Source organism: Lissotriton helveticus, chromosome 4_1 (genome assembly GCF_964261635.1).
Source record: "Lissotriton helveticus chromosome 4_1, aLisHel1.1, whole genome shotgun sequence".
In the NCBI taxonomy this organism is placed as follows: domain Eukaryota; kingdom Metazoa; phylum Chordata; class Amphibia; order Caudata; family Salamandridae; genus Lissotriton; species Lissotriton helveticus.
The window spans coordinates 187,893,783-187,914,663 of record NC_136063.1 but is presented as its reverse complement, the minus strand read 5'-3'; the positions used below and the strand labels follow the sequence as shown (position 1 = coordinate 187,914,663).

Genomic DNA, 20,881 nt, shown 5'->3' with positions numbered 1-20,881 from the left:
AAGGTCTTCAGTAGCAACATAAGGGTCAATGAAGTAGCATCTGGATTCTTAGGTGGGTCAATCTATGCCGTGGAACAGATCGTTGGCAGAGGAACAGCTGAAAGATACACAGTTCATTCGGAGCCCGAAGGCGAACAAGAGGGAGCCAGTGAAGGGTGAAGCAGACAGTAAAGATTGGGAGAAAGACACCATCTCAGTGGGGTCAGCACCAGGAGCTGAAAGGCTGGTAGTGTAGGTGCAAGCCCTGTAAGTGGAGTCAGTACAGAGCCAGGCATTAACTTTGAGCTCATGTTCACCAAGATAGGCCACGGCCCCAAAGAGGATTTTGAGACTGAAGTTGGTGAATAAATCTACTGAGCCCAAGATCCCACCAGTGATCAGGAAATACTTTAAGATTAAGTCGAGTCCTCTGCTCTCCTTATCTCAGTTGCAGAATTTTAAGAGGCAAAGCGGACACCCTTTGGAGTCTCCAGAAGACTAACATGGACTTGCCTGGTCCTCAACAGATAAAGAAGGCAAACAGTGGCGGTTGGCAATGGGCCAGAGGCAGGGACGAGCAGTTCCTACCCAAGGAACAAACATTGTGTGAGCCTAAAGAAGAGGCAGGAACAACACCCATGGCAAACTGACATTTTCTTGGGTGCCACTGTCCCTAAATCAATGGAAGAAAGTCCAATATTTGAAATTTGATTCTGGAATACAGAGCCCTTATGGATCTACATCAAAGGGCACTGGAAAAAATGGAACTGAAGTCAGAGCTCCAGGGTAGCACTACATACGGCTGTGGTGGCATATCTGGGCAAGCACTGGCATCGAGGTGGATAAATAAATAATAAATAGTAATAAAGTAGGTGAGCTCTGTCAACTTATCAGAATCCAGTCTAACCCCTGGGGAGATTCATGAGGTGAAGAATTTGAAGGTAAAAGTTTCAATCCAAGGGTCTGTTTCGTTATCCAAATAAATAAAATTCAAATGAACAGCCCTTCAATGATGACTCCTTAGTGATGGCAGCTAAACAGAGTATACACCACTTATCCATTCTTTTGTTTGGGGACTTAACATTCACCTTGAATTGACGGTGTATCAGGACCGTTATCAATTTGAGGTAGACAATCTGGCACCTGGGCTTAGTTATGTATTAGGGATGTACAGTTGAGCTAGATGAAATCCACCAGACTGTATGACCTGACCACTCCCTGCTACAGTTCAACATTGTCTCTACCTAGCGTCTCTAGTCAGAAAAAAACACAAAGTGAAGATAATCGAGTCCTGAATGCTTAAAAAACTGAAACTTGAAGGGGTTCATCTCTAAACTTTTACCAAAGTGTTCTGATCTTAAAAGCTTCTGTGACTTATGGGTTACTGTATCACATACTTTGGAAATCCAGTGATGCTCAAGCCTCAATGCAATAGGGAATGTGTGTGAAAGTACCCTGTCAAGAATTAGAGGCTGAGAAGGTCTGTTGAGCCCCCTTGTTCATGCTTGAGCAACAGCCTCCTCTTCCCAGAGGTCATGGTGCCACACTGCACTGAGAGTCTCCGTAAAAGGATCCTTGTCACGAAGAATAAAAACACCAAGGGGGGAAAAAAGACCTCTTTGGAAATGCTGTAGGTCTTGATTCAATATGAAGATTAATACTGAAACTACCTGTGACATAAAAGAAGAAGAAAGAGCCAAGCACAAGTAAACAAATAGAACCAGTACCTGGAAGCAAACAGCTGAGACAAAAATAGTTGAAGATGACAAAGAATGCACTGAAATATAAGGGAATGCATATGTTGTGACGCATTGGAAATGCTTCCTTAAATATGCTTCAAATTGGAACTGACGTCAGAGGAAAAGTCTTTCATCTTAGAGTGTTAATCTCGTATACCATTTTATGGCTACAATGGAAAGGGCAGATTACAAAAGTTTGTCAATATCATTTTTCTGAATCTCATGTCTTCCTTTTGCCACACGAATAAGCCCACATTTGATATCCCTTGTCCAGCACTGAATTGTGCTGTTCCACCAGCTCCCTTCATGCAGCTCGTGGCACACCTCTAGGAGTGACCACAAGCATGGACACATAAATGGGATCTAGGCAACCCAGGTTCTGAACCACATGCTGAATGTAGCATCCAGCAAAATGCTTCCTGCAAACTCGAATGCCCCTTCTCCTGGATACATATACAATTTGGTAGGCTCTGCACAGCTCCAGGCACAGATGCAAAAGGAGTCCCTTCAGCTCATGCATGTATAGTATTAAAGCAAAATCCAGACGACCGAATTCTAACAAATCATCAGATAAAATGAACTTCAAACTGCCTTTAGTGGAAAAAAAAGACCTGCAAACCCCAAAACCTTATTTTCCGCTTGTGGTAAAAAGACAGTTCTCCAAGCACACACGGGAAACATCAATCGCTAGATGCCTACCAATCAGACCCAGTCACGGGGCAGAAAGCGCCCATCTTGGTGCAATAAGTAAAGCTTCAGAAGCTGTAGACAGAAGAACCTTCTCATGCCTCTGCCTGGTACATCCGCCACAGGGGGCTTCAACCTTCTAGCAAGGTCAGCCTAGGTGCCTGTGGTGTCAAACAGTGTTATTGGCTGGACCCCAGTATGTCCCATCACTTCTGCTCTTCAACTCCCCTTCAGCCATCTCAGTCTGATGTGGATGCCACAGGTCTCCCCTTTTGACGCTCCACCTCAATAAATAGCTTCCACCTCTCTTTGTAGACATATCCTCATGTCAGGTTTGTTGTCATTCCTATTTAGATGACACTCGGGCTGAGGTTTGCCTGTGTGGGCGATCGACATAAGCCTCACGGCCTTCCAGAGGGAGGAGCCTAGAAGACAAGGCGCCGCCTCCAATGGAAGCAAATCACGACTGCAAGGCGTATCCGGGAAGACATCCACCTCTCCCCACTGCCAGCTTTTTCAACACAGCACCACGGAGCCCAATCCAGTTTGAAATCCCCCCCTTTGAGCCTGCGTTGAACCCTCTCCATTACATCAAGGATGTAGCCACAGACACCCTTTTCCGTTATGCTTTTTAAAGGCCATACTTTCTTTCATCCTCATGCATGTTACACATGTCACTTAGTGGTGGATGCCTGGATACATTTTCTGCAAGATTATGCTAACACCTTGTCCTGTCTCACTGTTATCTTGATAGAATCCAGAATGCCGAAAATGTAGTGCAGCCTACAGCTCGGGTCCATAACTGGGGTTCAAGGTCATTAACAATCATTATTGCCCTTGCAAGAGGGCTAGCATATCCAATTAAATAATTAAAAAAAAGGACAATGTTTTATTTTCTGAGATGGAAGGGAGTAGTGGGGAAGAGCAGGATGGAGATCAGTGCTTTCCTGCAAACCAGGACATCTCAGGCGCTGCAGGCGCCTAGAGGAAAGCAAGACTTTGTGTATCACTGCACCATTCACAAACATCTGACTAAACTAGATCATTTCTTTGAACTCCATGGAGTTTTGGTGGACAAAGGAAGGGTTTGGAAAACTTAACGTATTAGAGGGCACAGATTTGGTGGCAGCTGGTTGAAATCGTCAACAAGTAAAAAGTCGAGCAATTAGATAAAGTGAATGTTGACAACTCTCCCCCACACAGAGGCGGAGGAGGATGCTCTGCACCTTGGCAACATGTTCCAAAGCAGCAGGCCCCCACTCTGCATTGATTTTTAGAGTGTTGTGCTCTGCTGCATAATCAATGAGTCGCTCTGCTGTGACATAAGCAGGTGTACTTTAAGAAGTTGCTGTCAGCATCCCCTTTTACCTTCTTCCTCAAGCTCTTTTTTCATTACGAAAAATACAGAAACCTTCTATGGCACCTGGGAGCTGCTAGCCCTGCTCTCATCCCTCTTGAGAAAGAAGCTGGGCACGGTGAATAGAGCCAGGGCAGGGGCAAGGCTCTGAGCCCGCTGGCCCTCTAAACCACTCCTCTTTTCAATTTTCTCAGCCAATTAGCGGGCTTGTGCATCACCGTAAACTACCAGCAACACCAAGAACTGGACTGAACTAACACTCAAGACTAAATATTGAAGACATTAAATGGAAATTGAGTAGAAGACAGGAGGTCAGTTGTAGAATAGTTTCATTCGCCCCCCCCGCCTGCAAGACTAGATTGTAAAAGTCCTACTGCTAGGGACACATTTGATGAAATATTACTCAGCAGGCAAAAGTCCTCTTGCCATCTCCATTTTATTCCTAAAATGCTGAGCCCTTCGAACTGAAGTTGATGCTTTCAGTCTTAGCGGAATCACAGCACTGGCTTTACTGGAGCTTTGGACTGACGTTTGGAAAGCCACACTAGAGTCGACCACTGATGCCCTGGCCATGGTCCAGCCTTATTCTCTTAAAACAGTGACCTGCAGCACTGCAGTTCTGGATTCTATTCCAAAGTGACCCTCTCCATAGTGTAAAATGTATCAGATGAAAACAACAAGTTGAGTCCCAGAGGATGGCTCCAAATGATGGCTAGCGATACTGATAGAGACAATACTGACAAGAGCTGGCAGGGAGGGAGAAGGCTGTCATGCTGGATGTTGCTGGCAAAGAAAGCATCTTAAGAAGTGCTCTCCTATGGATACCAACAAAAAATGAATATTAAAACAATTTTATTTTCTGGTGACTCTGGTGCTCTTAGGCCTTGGCTCTCCATTAATACTGGATAGTCACTACTACTTGACACCACTACTTAACACGTTGCACACTGCTCTTGTGAGCATTATGTGGAATCAAAGCCTAGGTAGCCGTGTTACCTCCCTCACATCAGGTCGAACTCACTAAATGCTCGTTTCCGAGATGAGTGTCCATCACGGAACGGGGGTGGGGAAGGGCAGAGGGGGAGTTTGTGGATCCTCTCAGATTTCTAACTTTCCTTTAAAGAAGTTTGAGGACAAAGTGTGATTTTAGCCAAAGTTTAAGTTTTGTATAGTATTCTGGGCCAGAAAACATAGCAGGATCACACCACCAAGGGATGGGCTCTATACAAGATGGTTATGGAGGTAGAATACTGGGCCAGAGCCGAGGAAGAAGATCTACTGAGGAAAGAGGCATGTGGCTCACGCAGAAGGCCACTCTCGGATGTGTGCAGGGGTCACCCAGAGTTTTATTGAATATTCATACCCACCTACGACCCAGAGCACATCCCACTCAGATCCCGAGTCGAATGATCACAAGAATACAGATAGATGCTGCCCAAGCGGAAATTACTGGGATGTCCCGAGCCCAACAGGCCCCTAAACAATGACTATTACACCAATCACATATCTCCTAATGCACCGAAGATGCCACTCAGACACACTGCATGATATTAATTATGAAAAGAACCTACGTATGAATGTTAAGTTTACCTGTTACGAATTGTTGCTTGCTTAATATGAACCTCAACTCTACTACGTTCCTAAATGCAAAGCGATATATATATATATATATATATATATATATATATATATATATATATATATATATATATATATTTTTTTTTTTCGGTAAGTTTCAACCTCAGTTCAGCGTTCCATGCCAAAACGAAAAGGAAGAGACGAGACCCAGTCTTGCGGTGTTTCTTATTTTTTAATTAAACCCAACACCAGTCTGCCATTATATATATATATATATATGAAGATTTGGATGTGTAACTTCTGCTCATATATGACATTAATAAATAGGTCAGACCACCCTGGACAGCCTTGGGTGTGTAGTTTTCAGAAACATCTGGTGTAAGTAGGTTTTGTTAGGTAGCGGCAGAGTCCGGGCCCAAATTCTCCTGCAAACCCACCACCAAAATAGGTTAATTTTGATGAGAAAAATTGATGTCTCCAATTATTATTTTGGGGGAAACCTCTTGTTGATGCCATGTTTAGGAAAAAACAAACATGGTTTCTTGTATAGTAAACTTTATCCACCCCCACTAAAATATGGCCTGGGTATTTTTGGTGGAAAAAACGTTCTATTGGTTTAAGCACGAAGAGCCACATACATTAAAAAATTTGCTCAGCACTAAAGGAAGGAAAAGTCTCAGCAGTTAGGTGTTAACCGGCAAAATCCAGTGGTCTTACCCATTTGAGCTAGAACCATAATTACATGTTTACTGTGTATATTTTAATACATTTCATTGGTTTTCTATACACATATACTCTTTTGTAAGATGCGCAGCCATATTGTAGGATGCCGCTGTGCAGTGGGGCTCTTTGAAAGAGTTAAGCCAATAAAATGATCTGCACATGAATGAATACTGGCTGCCAGTTCAGTCTGGTTGCTATCCGAGTGGTGCATTGGCCTGCTCTGGCCCTCTCATCTGTATTAAACGACTGATGGCCTTAGGCCAGCAGATTACCTCGATCTGCTGCAGGGCTTCCTCTCGCTGGCGAATCACCTCCAGGTCCCCCTCTGTGATCTCGGCCAGCAAGGCCTGCTCCTGGTTCTGCGCCTGCCAGGTCCCGTCACCCCCGTTGAAGATCTTCTCATCGTCGGCCAGATCAGAGAAGGGAGTCCGGGGACTCTGTGGAACCAAGAAATATGGATTGGTCTTGGCAATTATAGTGCACACAACAATTGACTACACCATCAATCGTACCTGAAGGAGGCCAACAAGGAGCAATCGGAAATTTGAAGAAGACATGTGCCAATGCGCCAACATACAGCGAACGCGGCATACATTGAAAGACTTCATGCCCAGATACTATACTCAAGTCTTCAATGGTTTTAATGAAGGTATTTACTGAGTGCAAAAGAAAGGGCAGAGAAGAGGCAGCAAAGAAGAGCAAGGCAACAGAAGCATGAAACGTGTCCACATGTGGTGGCATCGCTGGGATAGTCATTCGTTTTTCTAGTATTTGGCCTTTGCACAGAAAAGTCTTGAGGCTGAGTAGACAACTAATAAAGACGGAGCCCACAATGCAAGCCTCATGTGAGTGGCTGGCAGTTTTTTTTATTACTAAAAATATAAAAATCACTGAAGTGGCTGTCGTCCTGATTTCATGAACTCAGTTTAAAAAAACTGACCGTCTTTATGAGACTGACATATGGACCAGATGCAACTTTGCTGCTTATTCCCATATTTTGGTAAGGAGAACCAGCACTGGCAAAGCCATTAGGTCTCGCCAATGCAAGAGCTATTGGCTTTGCCAATACGTTTCATCCATGTTGCACACCAAACTGGCTGTAAAGTAGATTATTGTGGAGTAGTGTGGGAGAGTGGAAAGGCATAGAGTGGAGCAGAGTGTTGTACAGTCAAGTAGCGTACCGTAGAGTGGAGGAGCATCAAGTAGAGTGATGTGGCGCAAGACAGAGTGGTGTGGCGCACAGTACAGAGGAGCGGCACAAAGTAGAGTGGAGTGGCGCAGCGCAGAGTGGAGCGGCGCAAAGTAGAGTGCAGCGGCACAAAGTAGAGTGGCGCGGGGCAAAGCAGAGCGGCGCAAAGCAGAGTGGAGCGGCGCAAAGTAGACTTGAGTGGCATGTCGTAGAACAGAGTGGAGTAAAGTGTCATAGAGGGAGTTGCGTAGTGGAGTAGTGTTGTAGAGCAGAGTTTAAATGGAATAGAGTTTTGTAGAGTGGAGTATTGTAGAGTAGAGTGGCCTAGAGTGAAGTGTAATAGAGTGCATTGATTCTGAGTCACGTGAAATAGAGTGGTGTAGCGTGCAGTGGTATGAAGTGCAGTGCTGCAAAATACATTGGAGTGGTGTAGAGTGATGCAGTGCATAGTGTCAAAGTGCAGCAGAATGGCACAAAGATGAGTGGTGCAGAGTAGAGTGCAGTGGCCCAGAGTAGAGTGGCCCAGAAAGCAGTGGTGTGGAGACAAGTGGTGCAGAGTAGAATAGAGAGGCATAAAGTGCAGCGACGTAGAGCGCAATGGTGTAGAGTGGTGCAGTGGCAGAAATTGCAGTCTTGCGCAGTAGAGTGGCGTAGAGAACAGCGCTGCACAGTAGAACAGAATGGTGTAGAGTTCAGTGACAGAGCGCAGGGATGTAGATTGGCATAGCTTGCTGTGGTGTAGAGTGTAGAGGCATAGAGTGCAGTGTGCAGCAGTGCAGGGTGCAGAGTGCAGTGGTGAAAAGTAGTTGGCGAAGAGTGCAGTGGAGCAGATTGCATTGGTTTTGAGTATAGTGGTGTTGAGTGCACTGATGTACAGTGCAGTGGTTTCGAGTATAATGCTGTAGAAGGCAGTAGAGTAGAGTGTTGCAACGTAGAGTGTTGCAGCATAGTGTACAGTGGCGCAGAGTGGAGTAGTGTGCAGTGTGGGAGAGTGAAGTGGCAAAGAGTGTAGTGGTACAGGGTAGAGTGGAGTGGTGCAGCATAGTGTGTAGTATCACAGAGTGCACAGGCGTAGGGTGCGTGGCACAGAGTGCAGTGGGGCATAGTAGATTGGGGTAGAGTGTGCCAGTATGAAGTAGAGCAGTGCAGAGTAGAGAGGCCTAGAGTGAAGTGGAATAGAGTGTCGCACCAGATGCCAGCCTCGTGGTGAGCAGTTGTTTCAGTGGAACATGTACACCTATTTCATTGTTGACAACACCCACAAAATAGCATTTAAAGTATGTTTTGAAATAGGCAGGATGTTAAAGGCTGCATTGGAAATACTGTAGTGGGTTTCCAGGCTCCTGTTTGTAGTTTTCAGGAAAGCAGTAATCTGTGTTGTCGAGGTTTTTATGGCACAGTGCAACTGCACCTGTTGCACATAGTGAGGCAATTGTTGATTCAGTGTAGTTGTGTAGGCTCCACCTTTTGGGTTGACAATGCCTGCTGTTTTGAAAAGGGTTTGGTTCTCGGACCCACTGACTGTGAACAGAAAGATTATTAGACATTCACTAGAGGGTCACATTAAGCAAAAGCCAACACTGCTTTGATAGAAGAACCTCTACATGAATATTCATTTACTGTGTGCACCTCCTGCATGCAGGACTATTTTACGGGTTATGTTACAGCATTGTAAACTGAATCATACATAGATGGGGCACGAGCGGGCTCCATGGGGAGAGTAATCCACATTCCTCAAGCTTTCCTGTCAACGCTCTCACGTTGAAATCACAGAGAGAAAAGAAAACGTCAAGGTGCCTAGGAAGAGGGAGTCTGACATCTGACCTTTGTGTTTGAATACATAACAAATGTGACAAGATAAGAACAAGATTTAAAGAACTGTGTACAGAAAGTGAGATCTTGGAAGGATACAGTAATCAGGTTTTGGAGAAGAGAAACTCAAGCTGGAAAGCCTAAAATCCATAGAAAGCAAGGAAACATGAGTAACAAACTACAAAGCCAATGGTAAGTAATGGGCAGGATGAAGTCCCAGGAAAGCTTTCCGAATGTCCCCAAAATGTCTTCAGCAAACCAGACAGCTGTGCTGTCTCGCTGGCTTCGACCTAAAAAGGGCTTTCTCAATGTTCATTTCAAGCCTGATCCAAAATAAAATGATTTTCGCAAGCTGAGTCACCATTAAACACCTCCCCTCTAGGTTGGAGCACTTCATAAACTACTTTAAATAAACACGAACCTCTAAGTGTGCACAATGTTGGAGGGTCAGCGACGCGGACACGTATCAGTCATGCTCAGGTATCAAGTCTGGGAAGATGTCTGGGCTCTACTATACATACCAGGGCACACATATACTCAAGTAAATGTGCCACGCAGGAAAATATTCATGACCTCAGTTGGTGAAGTTTTCCCATTTTCATGGGGCAGGGTAGGGACTTCATGCATTCCTTGTGGTGAACTATATTTGTCCCCCGTGCTCAGATGACAACGACAGCAAAATCAGCTCCATCGGAGGAGTGATAAGAACTGCATCACTGCCAAAAGGCCAATCAGTAAAGGTCCATGCTCCCACTCTTTGAACATAAGCACATTTTTATTTGTTATCCCAACCCCCATTTTCTCCCAACAGCACTATATACAACAAGGAAATAAAGAGCATGTAATAGAATCAAATAAATGTCCAAAGAACACTTTGCTGGCACACCAAGGAGTGCTCATTCGTTTGATGCACGTGGCTGGTGTAAGCAGTTTTCTGTGAAGACTTGGCGGTTTAGAGCCTTGTCTAATCGAGATCTGTATTTGAAAAATTGGTGCGGCTTTCGAGAACGTATAGTTGTGCTCTATCATGCCAAGAAACATTTTGGAAGCCGCATGCCCTAAGAGAGAAACAATGTAGACATGGAGAGTGGGAGGGGGTATGGGTTCCCACCGGTGGAAATGCTTGATGCACCTATAACACACTTTAGCCTGCACATATCTTTTCCCCACAGCTCCAACATGAGGCACCTTTGGCGTCTTCCAACAACCTAGGCGTCCTGATTTGTTGCAGCAGCTCAGTCTATTAAGTTAAATAGAGAAGTCTTTTCTGCTAGATAGATGGGGTGCTGGGCGTCGCTGGATGGATGGTACCGCCATTTGTTATTTCATTAGCTTGGGAGCTAGCATGAAGCAAATAAATGATGTTTTCACTGGGACACATACTGGATACAAAAAGCAGATGGCTGGGAACATCTCAGAAACGCAGAAGATGCGAAGTTATTCCGCCAAGCTCGCGACATAAATATCTGGGCACCAGGGTGTCTCCGGTTATGAATTTGTAGAGTCAATGAATAATATAACTGCTGCAGAGCTGGCGCTCCCCCGGGAGCAAGTATACTTTTTATCGGATCATCAGTGCTATCCCTAAAGCAAAGGTGGCTTTGAACAATTTCTCAACCAATCTCTCCAGGACGCGACAGAAGAGGCACAGGCAATCGCTCACCGTGGACCGCGCAGCTGCGATGTACATCCGCATACATTATGTTCAGGAGCTCCCCCCCAGGTACCCGCCAACAGCCAAGTCCTGGAGTTCCATCACTGGCGAATATAAATTAGCGTCTAATCATGAGGAATGGCTTGCTCTAATTTACCTTGTGATGCAGGGAGGATGGATGGTGCGGGTGAGCTCAGGGAAATTGGACATTAATGGATTCTAATGTCGGGTCTGACAGAGGCTGCTGGCAGAATCTTCAGCGACATCTTTTGGTTAGCATTCAGCGGCCGGATAGATGACTTTCGAAGCCTTCTAGAACTAATGATCCGTTTGAATGGAGAAGTCACACTTACAGGCACAGATTAAACCCAGCTTGTGTATGCAAGATGTACAAAGGGCCCCATCCATGAGAGACAGGAGTAAATAACTTCAATGTAGTGTTTGTTGACATCTTGAAGAACTGGCCATCAAAATCTCTTAGTGTCAACGATTGGTCGCAGATTAAAGACAGATGGAGGTATCTAAGAGAATGAGATTTGCTATGTTAGGGTGACAGCGCAACGCACTGCCTGCTATCAAGGGTATGCTTTAAAGTAAGTAAAACGTTGGAAGAAATGAACACCACAAGGTACTGGACTGTGGGTCCGGAAAACTATGCAAACATAGTTAGAAAAAAGTCATACGAAAAAAAGAAAGTAACTTAGCCTGAAGAATTGATTTTGATGAGTTTGTGTATGTGCATTTTGGAGATGGGGGATCACTGTATTGGAAGAATATGATCAAATGTACCATACCCGCTGGAGGTACAGACCTGGACCAACCTGAGTAGGTCTCTGGAATAGCAGTCAAAGTGGACCACTTTCACCAGCACACACACCCTCACCCCCCACCCAGATAAGAAAGAGAACTAGGCACACTAGGTGCCAGGGCACTCAACACAACATTTACAGTGAAGATGCAGCTAGACAGGCGGCGTAACCTAAGCAAAGCTAACGAAGACTGGTTCTCGCAGAAGGCGAAGAGTTCTATAACCTGGGCCTGACCCTATTGGTTACCTGCACATTCAGTAGATACGCCCATAACTGTGTACAAATGAGGCAGCTACACTGTATGGTATTCATATTGTATAGTGGGAAGACATTAAAACATTAACAAGTCATTCACATTTGCTCTATACAGAAGGGCCAAATTTAGATATAGCGTTACAGTTATGTAATATGCAAATTTGCATATGTTCTCAAAGCGCCAGGCAGCTATATTGTAAATATATATATATTTTTTAAAATAGCATAGTGAGACTTCAAGACAAGACAGCTGTCAGTGGGACATAAATGGGATTTACAGCTTCGGTAAGTGTGGCGCAAATGTCAGTAGGCAGTGGGAGCTGAATGACAAGATGGCACCAGATGCCACTCTGCAGAATGGCTTCACCAATAATTAGTGACTACCGACAGCATATATTAAGTGCATTTTGTCAGACTAAAGCACTATTGCAGGACGTTGTGAGTGAATAGCGGTGATTAAAGCGAAGTCAAACACATCACCAATGCAGGACAATTCTGTGCATTAGGGGGATCGAGTGGATGTGCTTACGGCAGAGGAGGACATGTTTCTAACACCACTACGTCTCACTGCAGAGCTCAGTGAAAGCCATACAATATGGATGCCACTTCCCAAGATAAAGAGTACAGAGATAGATTTGTTTGTGAGGAGGAGAGTATATGCATATTTTCAAAATAGGCAAAGAGACTGTAGCAGACTAAGCTCCTTTGGTAGTAAATTCCTGTAGTTTACACAATGGCCAGTGTCGTCGTCATTGAGGAGTCTCCTGTAATATGATACAGCCTGTCACCGGTCTTCCTACTAAACAATGAGCTGGAACCTCACGATATTGAAACCTTATCTGCAAGGACTTGGGTGTTCACAAGTCCTATAAAAAGAAGTGGTGGGACTGACCTAGTTTGGCAGTATGCAAGTGACATCACAGAGCGCACGACATCACACATGGCATCACAGGAATTGACATCATAGAAAGTGGCATCACAAGCCATGACTTTACAGGAAGTGGCATAATAAGAAGTGACATCAGATCTAAAGCCCTCACATATATGTTTAGCAGGTCTATCATGTGTAGGTGTGAGCGCATTGCGAGGACAATAGCACAGTGAGCTATGGCAGATCATATGTGACTTCTACACCTTGCAGTCTCCCAGTTTTATGCAACACATCCTGTACATTCATTTACACACATACAATTTATTGTACATTTAATCGGCACGTGTTGATGTAAAGTGCTCCGACACCCTGCATTGGAATGAGTAGGGCTATTCAAGAAAAAAAGTGGTACTTAAATTATTTTAACACCTTCTCACGGGATGTAAGCTCTATATAAATGCAATTTGCTTTGTGTAAATACTGGGAAAGACCAACACATCTGATGTTCTTATAGTGCAAGCATATCTTCTAAACAGGGGCTGAACAAAGCGAAAAGCTGCCTATCTTATGTATGTGTGAATTGCTAACAAGGTTTGAGCCTTTGTTTCCCCTCCGCTTCATTTGCATCAGGTGTGAGGCTCCTGACTGCTCCCAGCCAAAAGACTTAACGAAAAGGAGGCCTGAGGGCCCCTCAAATTCGGCCTTTGTTTTGGGCCCAGAAGGAATCTTAAATAAGAAAGCCCTGTGCCGCCTGCATGTTGTTGCTTGTTGCAGTTGGAAAGCAGACAACGTGCAGGCGCTGCTGAAAGTGTCCCGGTGTTTGGAAATTACACCGGGACAAGTTCAGCACATTATTCAGTGGGGCCCAAATTCTTAAAAGATTTACAAAAAGGTCAGAGATATTTTGCTGCACTTATTAATCCGATTGGGAAAACGAAGTCATACCTTGGTGCTAAGATCAAAAGGTAACCCGACCTTTCAGTTCCCCTAAACAGTGATAGAAACTATCATTGTAAATATAAATACATAAGATTTTGATCAGCACACAAGAGAAGTATATGCTCAATGTACAATCGAGACAGATTCTTGTTATTATTCAAAATTCCTTTATTATTATTATTATTATTATTATTAACCATTTTATAGCGCGCTCTGCTACTGAGGAGTATCCTGGCGCGGGGGAAAGAACAGCGAAACCACGTGCTTTAAGAAAAGGGATCTCAAGTAGCGCTGTTAAACAGATGAGTTTTTAGGTGTTTTTTGAAGACGGCTACATTGGGTGTGGAGCGCAATTGAAGAGGAAGGGCATTCCAAGCGCGCGCCACGACCACCGCAATCGACTGGCCGCCAAGCCTGGCACGCTTGAAACGGGGAAGGGATAGTCGAAGCTGAGTGGAAGATCTCAGAGTACGTGTGGGAATGTAGCTAACAAACCTTTTCCTCAGGTACTGGGGGCCTTGTTGGTGGATAGCACGAAACGCCAAAACTAACGACTTAAACCGGATGCGCTGTGCAACCGGAAGCCAGTGAAGTAAGCGCAGCTCCGCGCGGACACTCAACCATCTAGGAATGTTGAATAAAAGGCGGACTGTCGCGTTCTGGATGACTTGCAGGCGTTTTACCAGATAAGAAGGGATTCCGCTGAACAGAGCATTGGCATAGTCCAGCCTGGACAGTATAAGCGCACGCGCAACAGACTCCCTTGCCTCTCTAGGAAGCAGGGGAAAGAATTTGCGAAGCATTTTTAAGGTCGCAAAACAGGTGCCGGTAAGTGTTTTGATATGGTGTTCAAATCTCAAGTCCTCTCCGAACCAGATGCCCAAATTCTTGGCAGGTCTCCCCATCTCTTTAGGGCCAGGAATGTCAGGCGGCCATAGTGTTCTCATGAACGAGGGGGGAAAAGAGCCATAAAAGAGAACCTCAGATTTGTCCTCGTTGCACTTCAGCTGGGCCCTCGTCAGCCAACGAAATACAGCGGACAGACAAAGATGAACTGTAGAGGTATCGAGGTTGTCATCTGGCCAGGTAAACAGCAGTTGGGTGTCATCTGCATACCCTATGATCTTAGCCCCGAACTGCTCAGCTAAATAAACCAGAGGTGTAATATAGGCGTTGAACAGTAAGGGGCTAAGGGTAGAACCTTGCGGGACACCTGTCAGCAGAGGCTCGGACTTAGAAGCGTAAGGGGGCAGCCAGACCTGCTGGGTCCTGTCAGACAAGAAGGAGGACAGCCAGTCTAACACAATCCCACCAATGCCTATTTCCGCCAGCCGGCCAAGAAGAAGCTCATGGGGGACGGTATCGAACGCGGCAGAGAGGTCCAAAAGGATAAGGACCGCTCTGCCGCCTCCGTCTAGGCAGTCCCGGATGGCCTCACTCATCTCCAGGAGGGCTGTCTCGGTGCTGTAAGCAGCCCTGAAGCCCGACTGTGCCGGGTGGAGGGCATTGGAAGTTTCGACAAATCTCTCTAGTTGTCGAAATGCCACCTTCTCACAAATCTTTGTGAGAGCCGGTAGGAGAGAGATTGGTCGGTAATTCCCGGGGACCGACCAGTCTAGACTAGGTTTCTTTAGGAGAGGCAGAAGCTTAGCCTGCTTCCACGCAGTAGGGACCACGCCCGTATTGATTTCTTTGTTTAACTTTCATTTCTTCCAAAGCACCATAGTAGCCAACGCGTTTTGTCCTCCTTAGAGGACTTCTACAGGGCTACAAAACAGACAGTGAAGTCCATTATGTAAAATCAATTATATACAAAAATACATAAATCATTATAATAAAACATTATTTACATTAATTTACACAATAGGGGCCTTTACATAACAAAACCATTTCAGTAACAGCTAATCTCAATTAAATGTGGACATAACCGGATGATCATCAAAACCATATTAAACACAAATATATACAGATTATGACATTATGGGAAACCCCCAGATGAAAAAGCAGGAGGTAGTGTCAGTTTTCATATTTAGTTACAGTATTAGTACTTATACATCTTATGGTACATCGAAAGCGTATATTGAGTCATACATTTATTCTATAAGATTTCTTCTCACACTCAACAGTTCAATGTAACATGTACCTGTATTCAGAATTTCCTAAAATCTAAATTCATGGTATTCTCGAGGCAACCTAACTCATAAACACAATACCGTTAGACTTTATCAGTGCAGGTGCAATTACATGCAAACAGTCCTTTCAAGATGATCTAAAAAAAACTTATGGTTCTCCCCGTAGCATACAGCCAGTCTTGCTAGGAGGCAAGATACTTTCGGAAGCAACCAGAATTAGAGATGTTTAGATCCAGATATGTGTCACATAGAACCTGAAATGGCCAAAGAATAAGAAGTCCTCTAAGGAGGACGAAACGTGTTGGCTACTATGGTGCTTTGGAAGAAATGAAAGTTAAACAAAGAAATCAATAAAGGAATTTTGAATAATAAGAAGAATCTGTCTCGATTGTACATTTAACATATACTTCTCTTGTGTGCTGATCGAAATCTTATGTATTTATGGGGCCCAAATTCTTGCAGGGTGGCAGTGTTCACCCTGTGACAAAAGTGGGTGGACTCCGTCCACCCACGTGTATCGCCGACTCGTGCCCTGTGCTTGGTGGACACCTTTGCACGGTACTCAAGATCTATTAAAGATAGAGAAATCTTTAAAGGAGAGCCTATGAATCGAAATAAGCGCCAGGGTGATGTGGCAAAAAATCAAGTTCCCAATATCACCAAGGAAGATGAATGCTTGACTGCTTACTAACAGTCTGTGTCAGCTCTTTTGGGATTCTAGAGAGAATAGCATTAACACTACGTAATGTGAACATTACCGATGACTGAACTACAATGATAAGGTCAGGACTGGGAATGATGTCTGAAGTTTGCAAGTAAGAGAACCTGAAAATGATCTCCTCTCGCCAGAAGGTTGTGTGTGTTATCAAAAATAAAGACAACAGATCTGGCAGTGTGTACTACTGTGGGTGACCTCGCTGCTGATATGACAGATGTGAACAAGATCTGAATAGTGTACGTTGAAGATGTGGATTGCACTCTAAAATCTTCTCTCTTTGGTGGGGTAGTTTAAGAAAACATCCAGATAAGTAAAGAGATGTGTGATGCTTTATTCAAGGTAACTATTAACAACTGTGTACTGAGGAACTGATACTACCATGTTCTCGATAACCGCTGTCATAGGTTCTATTTCTGCATTGAAGAGTAAAGGTGAGTGAGGTAAGCCTTGGGAGAGCCTAAAATGTGTAGATATGAGGGTGGAAGTGAAATCATTCATTTAACTAGTAGGGTTGGATTCTGAAGGAAGAAAGTGAACCAATTATTCACATTACTTTAATGTACTTTCAGGAGTAGAGGTGTAGCAAGTTGCACAAGAACCATCATCTCAAAGGATTGCAACAGGTCAGACTGCCAGTAATTAGGCATGTCCCCTGTCAAGGAGGCAGAGGGCATCATCTACGGTTTGAGGAGTAGCTCTCTTGATAGTGCATCCGAGGTGGATTCATGACTGCGGGCACCTAAAATATACTGCAGCTTCATATGCAACTGAGAGTTGTGTGTAGACATAGCTTTCAATGTCCTTGGAGAGTAACTACAGACCTTTGATGGAACAAAGGTTGGCAAGGATACTGGCTCTATGTGTAGTGTTCTAAAAGAGGCATAGACTAGCCAGTTTTGAGCAAGGCTGGATCTACAATACTGACTTCACCACAGAAGAAGCAATGGGGTCTCCGGGGAACCTGGGGGATTTTAGACTATTGATAGTTTTGTTAGGTCATCTAAGTTGGATGGTGGCCTTGTCAGTGACTCTGGGGCAAGAGGAGCCCATGAGATCTGGATTGAATAGCTGTGTGATGCTCTACTTCATTTTAAAAAGTCCCCCTCACACATCAGTAACTCACTGTTATAGTGTAGAGTTGCATCCCCCAAAAAGGACAAATCTGCCAAACAAGAAGTGGCAAGCATGAGAAATAATGTTGAAAGCAGTATTTAATAAAAAAATATGCTTCCCCCATCACATAATGTGAGATAATAAATACGTTTTTCACGTCTTATCCTTGTGCGGTTATGAATTAAAGGATTCTTTAGCTCCTGAAGTTGCATTTCGGGCTCAAACGAGTCAGCTCTTGCTTTATGGGGGTGTGAAGATTCACTGAGAATCTGGAAGCCAAACAACCAACTCCAATGAAGTAATATACAATTAGTAGTGAGCACATTTTAGGTGCAGACATTGAAGACAAACTTCGTGAAAGGTAGGGAATATCCTCACAACGGGTATTCAATTCAGCTATAGGGTATAGATAGAGCAGAGGATGTTATTACTGGGTCGAGAACATCCGGGTTCAAGTCACATTTTCAGGATAATAACCACTATGCAAAATAATTTATTTAGATTTACTGTAGGTGCATCTGAAGTGGATATTATGAAATTCTGGCTCAAATACAGGTAAAGTGCACCAACACTGGTCACCCGTGATAACGAGGTTCTTCTTTTTCATAGTGGGTAATCTCTTTGCTTCTTCTCACATAGAGAAAGTAGTAAACATGTGCAACATTTACTTTACTCCAAAAAATTCGAATAACCCCTCAACACCAAGGGGACGGGGTCTATAAAGACAACGCCACAACTCTCTTTGGTACTACAAGAACTACTGTAATAAATTCATAAATGTGCTGTGTAAACTGTGCAAAAGGGAACACAAATTAAAAAATATATACATGTGATTTATTATCACATTTAAAAATATACAACAATTCACAATAAAAAATAGCAATTTCATAAATATAAAGATGGTTACCTACACAACACCACACATCTATTTCGATGTATAGCTCCTTTTCATTATTCATCATTAAATGTTAAATAGGTCGCCAATCCGTATTTTAGTCCAATAATGTGAGAAGAGAAATAAGCCCATAATATTCAGTGACAGGTTGCAGTGGTATAATGTAATATAATAGTAACTACCTTCTTTCGGACAAGCATGGAAATGTAGGTTAACTTTTTTTCTATATAAAAACTAATGTAACAGTTTGCCCTTAACATTATTTGTGGAGTGGGGTCTGCTTCTGCTACTGACTTTGGATGCACTGTTAATAGTAAAGGTACTGCTGTAAGATTGTGTTCTACAGGCCACCAAGTTTGGGCTTCTGTACTGAGAAACTTTCTGAAATGTATTTGATCACATTTTAAATTAGACTTATGGCATATGTAATTATATATTAAATGCAAACACACATCTGGCATGCAACACACATCATTACTCACAAAAGCAAGCCACAAAGGATTGCAACATATCCAACTAAAGGAGTTACTTTGCTTGGTAGCAAATCAACTATAGCCATTAAGCCTCATAAATTACCTGTATAAAAATCTGAAAAGGGAATAGGACCAGATTGCATGTACCACATAAGCCATAGTACAACCACACATCCCCCCAAACCAATTGTCCAGGGCCACTTGTCTAATTTTTTTTATTTTTTAAAGCGGGAATGTTTGAGTGCTCTAATGCCAAACAAGCAGCAGCTGGTGCCATATAAAAGCTAGATAATGATGATAAAGTCACATCAGACAGGGCAAGTCAAATCTAGAATTGTTCTGACATGATATCTATAGAAGACTGCCATACAACAGTGAAATGCACAGAGCAAGAATTGCGAGGAGTTCATGTGCACTTTGCACGGCATTTCAATTACTATGCAGCAAAGCAGAATGAAGGGCCCATTCTGTTAGCCCACAATAGAGCAACCACTGGCTATGCTGCCAATATAAACTGTGTTTCGAGACAATTTCCATAGTTATGGTGCACATAGAAAAATCCTTACCTTTACTAGTTACAAATACACCTTTACAGTATGAGGTAAAATATTCAGACTAACATAGGAACCTGGAAAAAATAAGCTAACGACAAAAACGTTAATAGTGCAACTAACCCTGGACTGCAAAGCTCATATACAGAAAGCACTGAGGACCTCGTGGCCTGGTCGGAGCCCACAGCCTTTGTGCACGACCTAAGGTTCGGTTTGGTGATTCAATGGCACAGGGCGGCACAGATTTTAGAATTCTCTACTCGACTTCACATAAGGTGCAAACTGGTAAAACAAGCATTAGAAATGCAATCGGGCTCGGATTTATTTGAGTTTGAGCTAATGGCATTGTAAATGCCAATGTATTGTTGCTATGTGTTATGGAGTGTGTTCATGTGGTGTGTACTGCCAGTGATCTCCTTGTGAGTGTGAGAATATTGCACCGTTACTGCCTGTGATGTCCTTCTTGTGAGTGTGAGAAGCTTGCACCTCAGCTGCATGTGGTCTCCTTGTGAGTGTAAGAAGCTTGCACAGCTGCTGCCTGTCATGTCCTTCGTGTGAGTGTGAGAAGCTTGCACCGCTGCTGCCTGTGAGTATGAGAAGATTGCATTGTGCATCTCTGTGCTGTGCCTGTTCTTTGTAAGGGACTCTTGCTCTGTTGCTGCTGCTGCCTTGGCACAGTACCTGCTGTGAGTGTGTAAGGGAAGCTTGCACCTCTGCTGCCTGTGGTCTCCTTGTGAGTGTAAGAAGCTTGCACTGCTGCTGCCTGTGATGTCGTTCTTGTGAGTGTGAGAAGCTTGCACCACTGCTGCTTGTGATGTCCTTCTTGTGAGTGGGAGAAGCTTGCACCTCAGCTGCCTGTGGTCTCCTTGTGAGTGTAAGAAGCTTGCACAGCTGTTGCCTGTGATGTACTACTCACTAGTCTACTCACTAGTCTACTCACTAGTCTACTCACTAGTCTACTCACTAGTCTGCTCACTAGTCTGCTCACTAGTCTGCTCACTACTCTGCTCACTACTCACTACTCTGCTCACTACTCACTACTCTGCTCACTACTCACTACTCTACTCACTACTCACTACTCTACTCACTACTCTCTACTCACTACTCTCTACTCACTACTCACTACTCTACTCACTACTTTCTACTCACTACTCTACTCACTAGTCTACTCACTAGTCTACTCACTAGTCTACTCACTAGTCTACTCACTAGTCTACTCACTAGTCTACTCACTAGTCTACTCACTAGTCTACTCACTAGTCTACTCACTAGTCTACTCACTAGTCTACTCACTACTCTGCACTCACTACTCTGCTCACTACTCACTACTCTGCTCACTACTCACTACTCTACTCACTACTCTACTCACTACTCACTACTCTACTCACTACTTTCTACTCACTACTT

General features: G+C 43.9%; 1 protein-coding gene across 3 annotated transcripts in view; it reads right to left on the bottom strand.

The window, feature by feature from the left end:
* TSNARE1 (t-SNARE domain containing 1) overlaps nt 1–20,881 on the bottom strand; it is a 1,194,676-nt gene that overhangs the window by 224,665 nt on the left and 949,130 nt on the right. For all 3 annotated transcript variants that reach the window (XM_078686668.1, XM_078686667.1, XM_078686669.1), the window contains one exon: nt 6,336–6,500. In XM_078686668.1, coding sequence (XP_078542794.1) covers nt 6,336–6,500 — 165 coding nt within the window. The remainder of the gene's footprint in view (nt 1–6,335; nt 6,501–20,881) is intronic.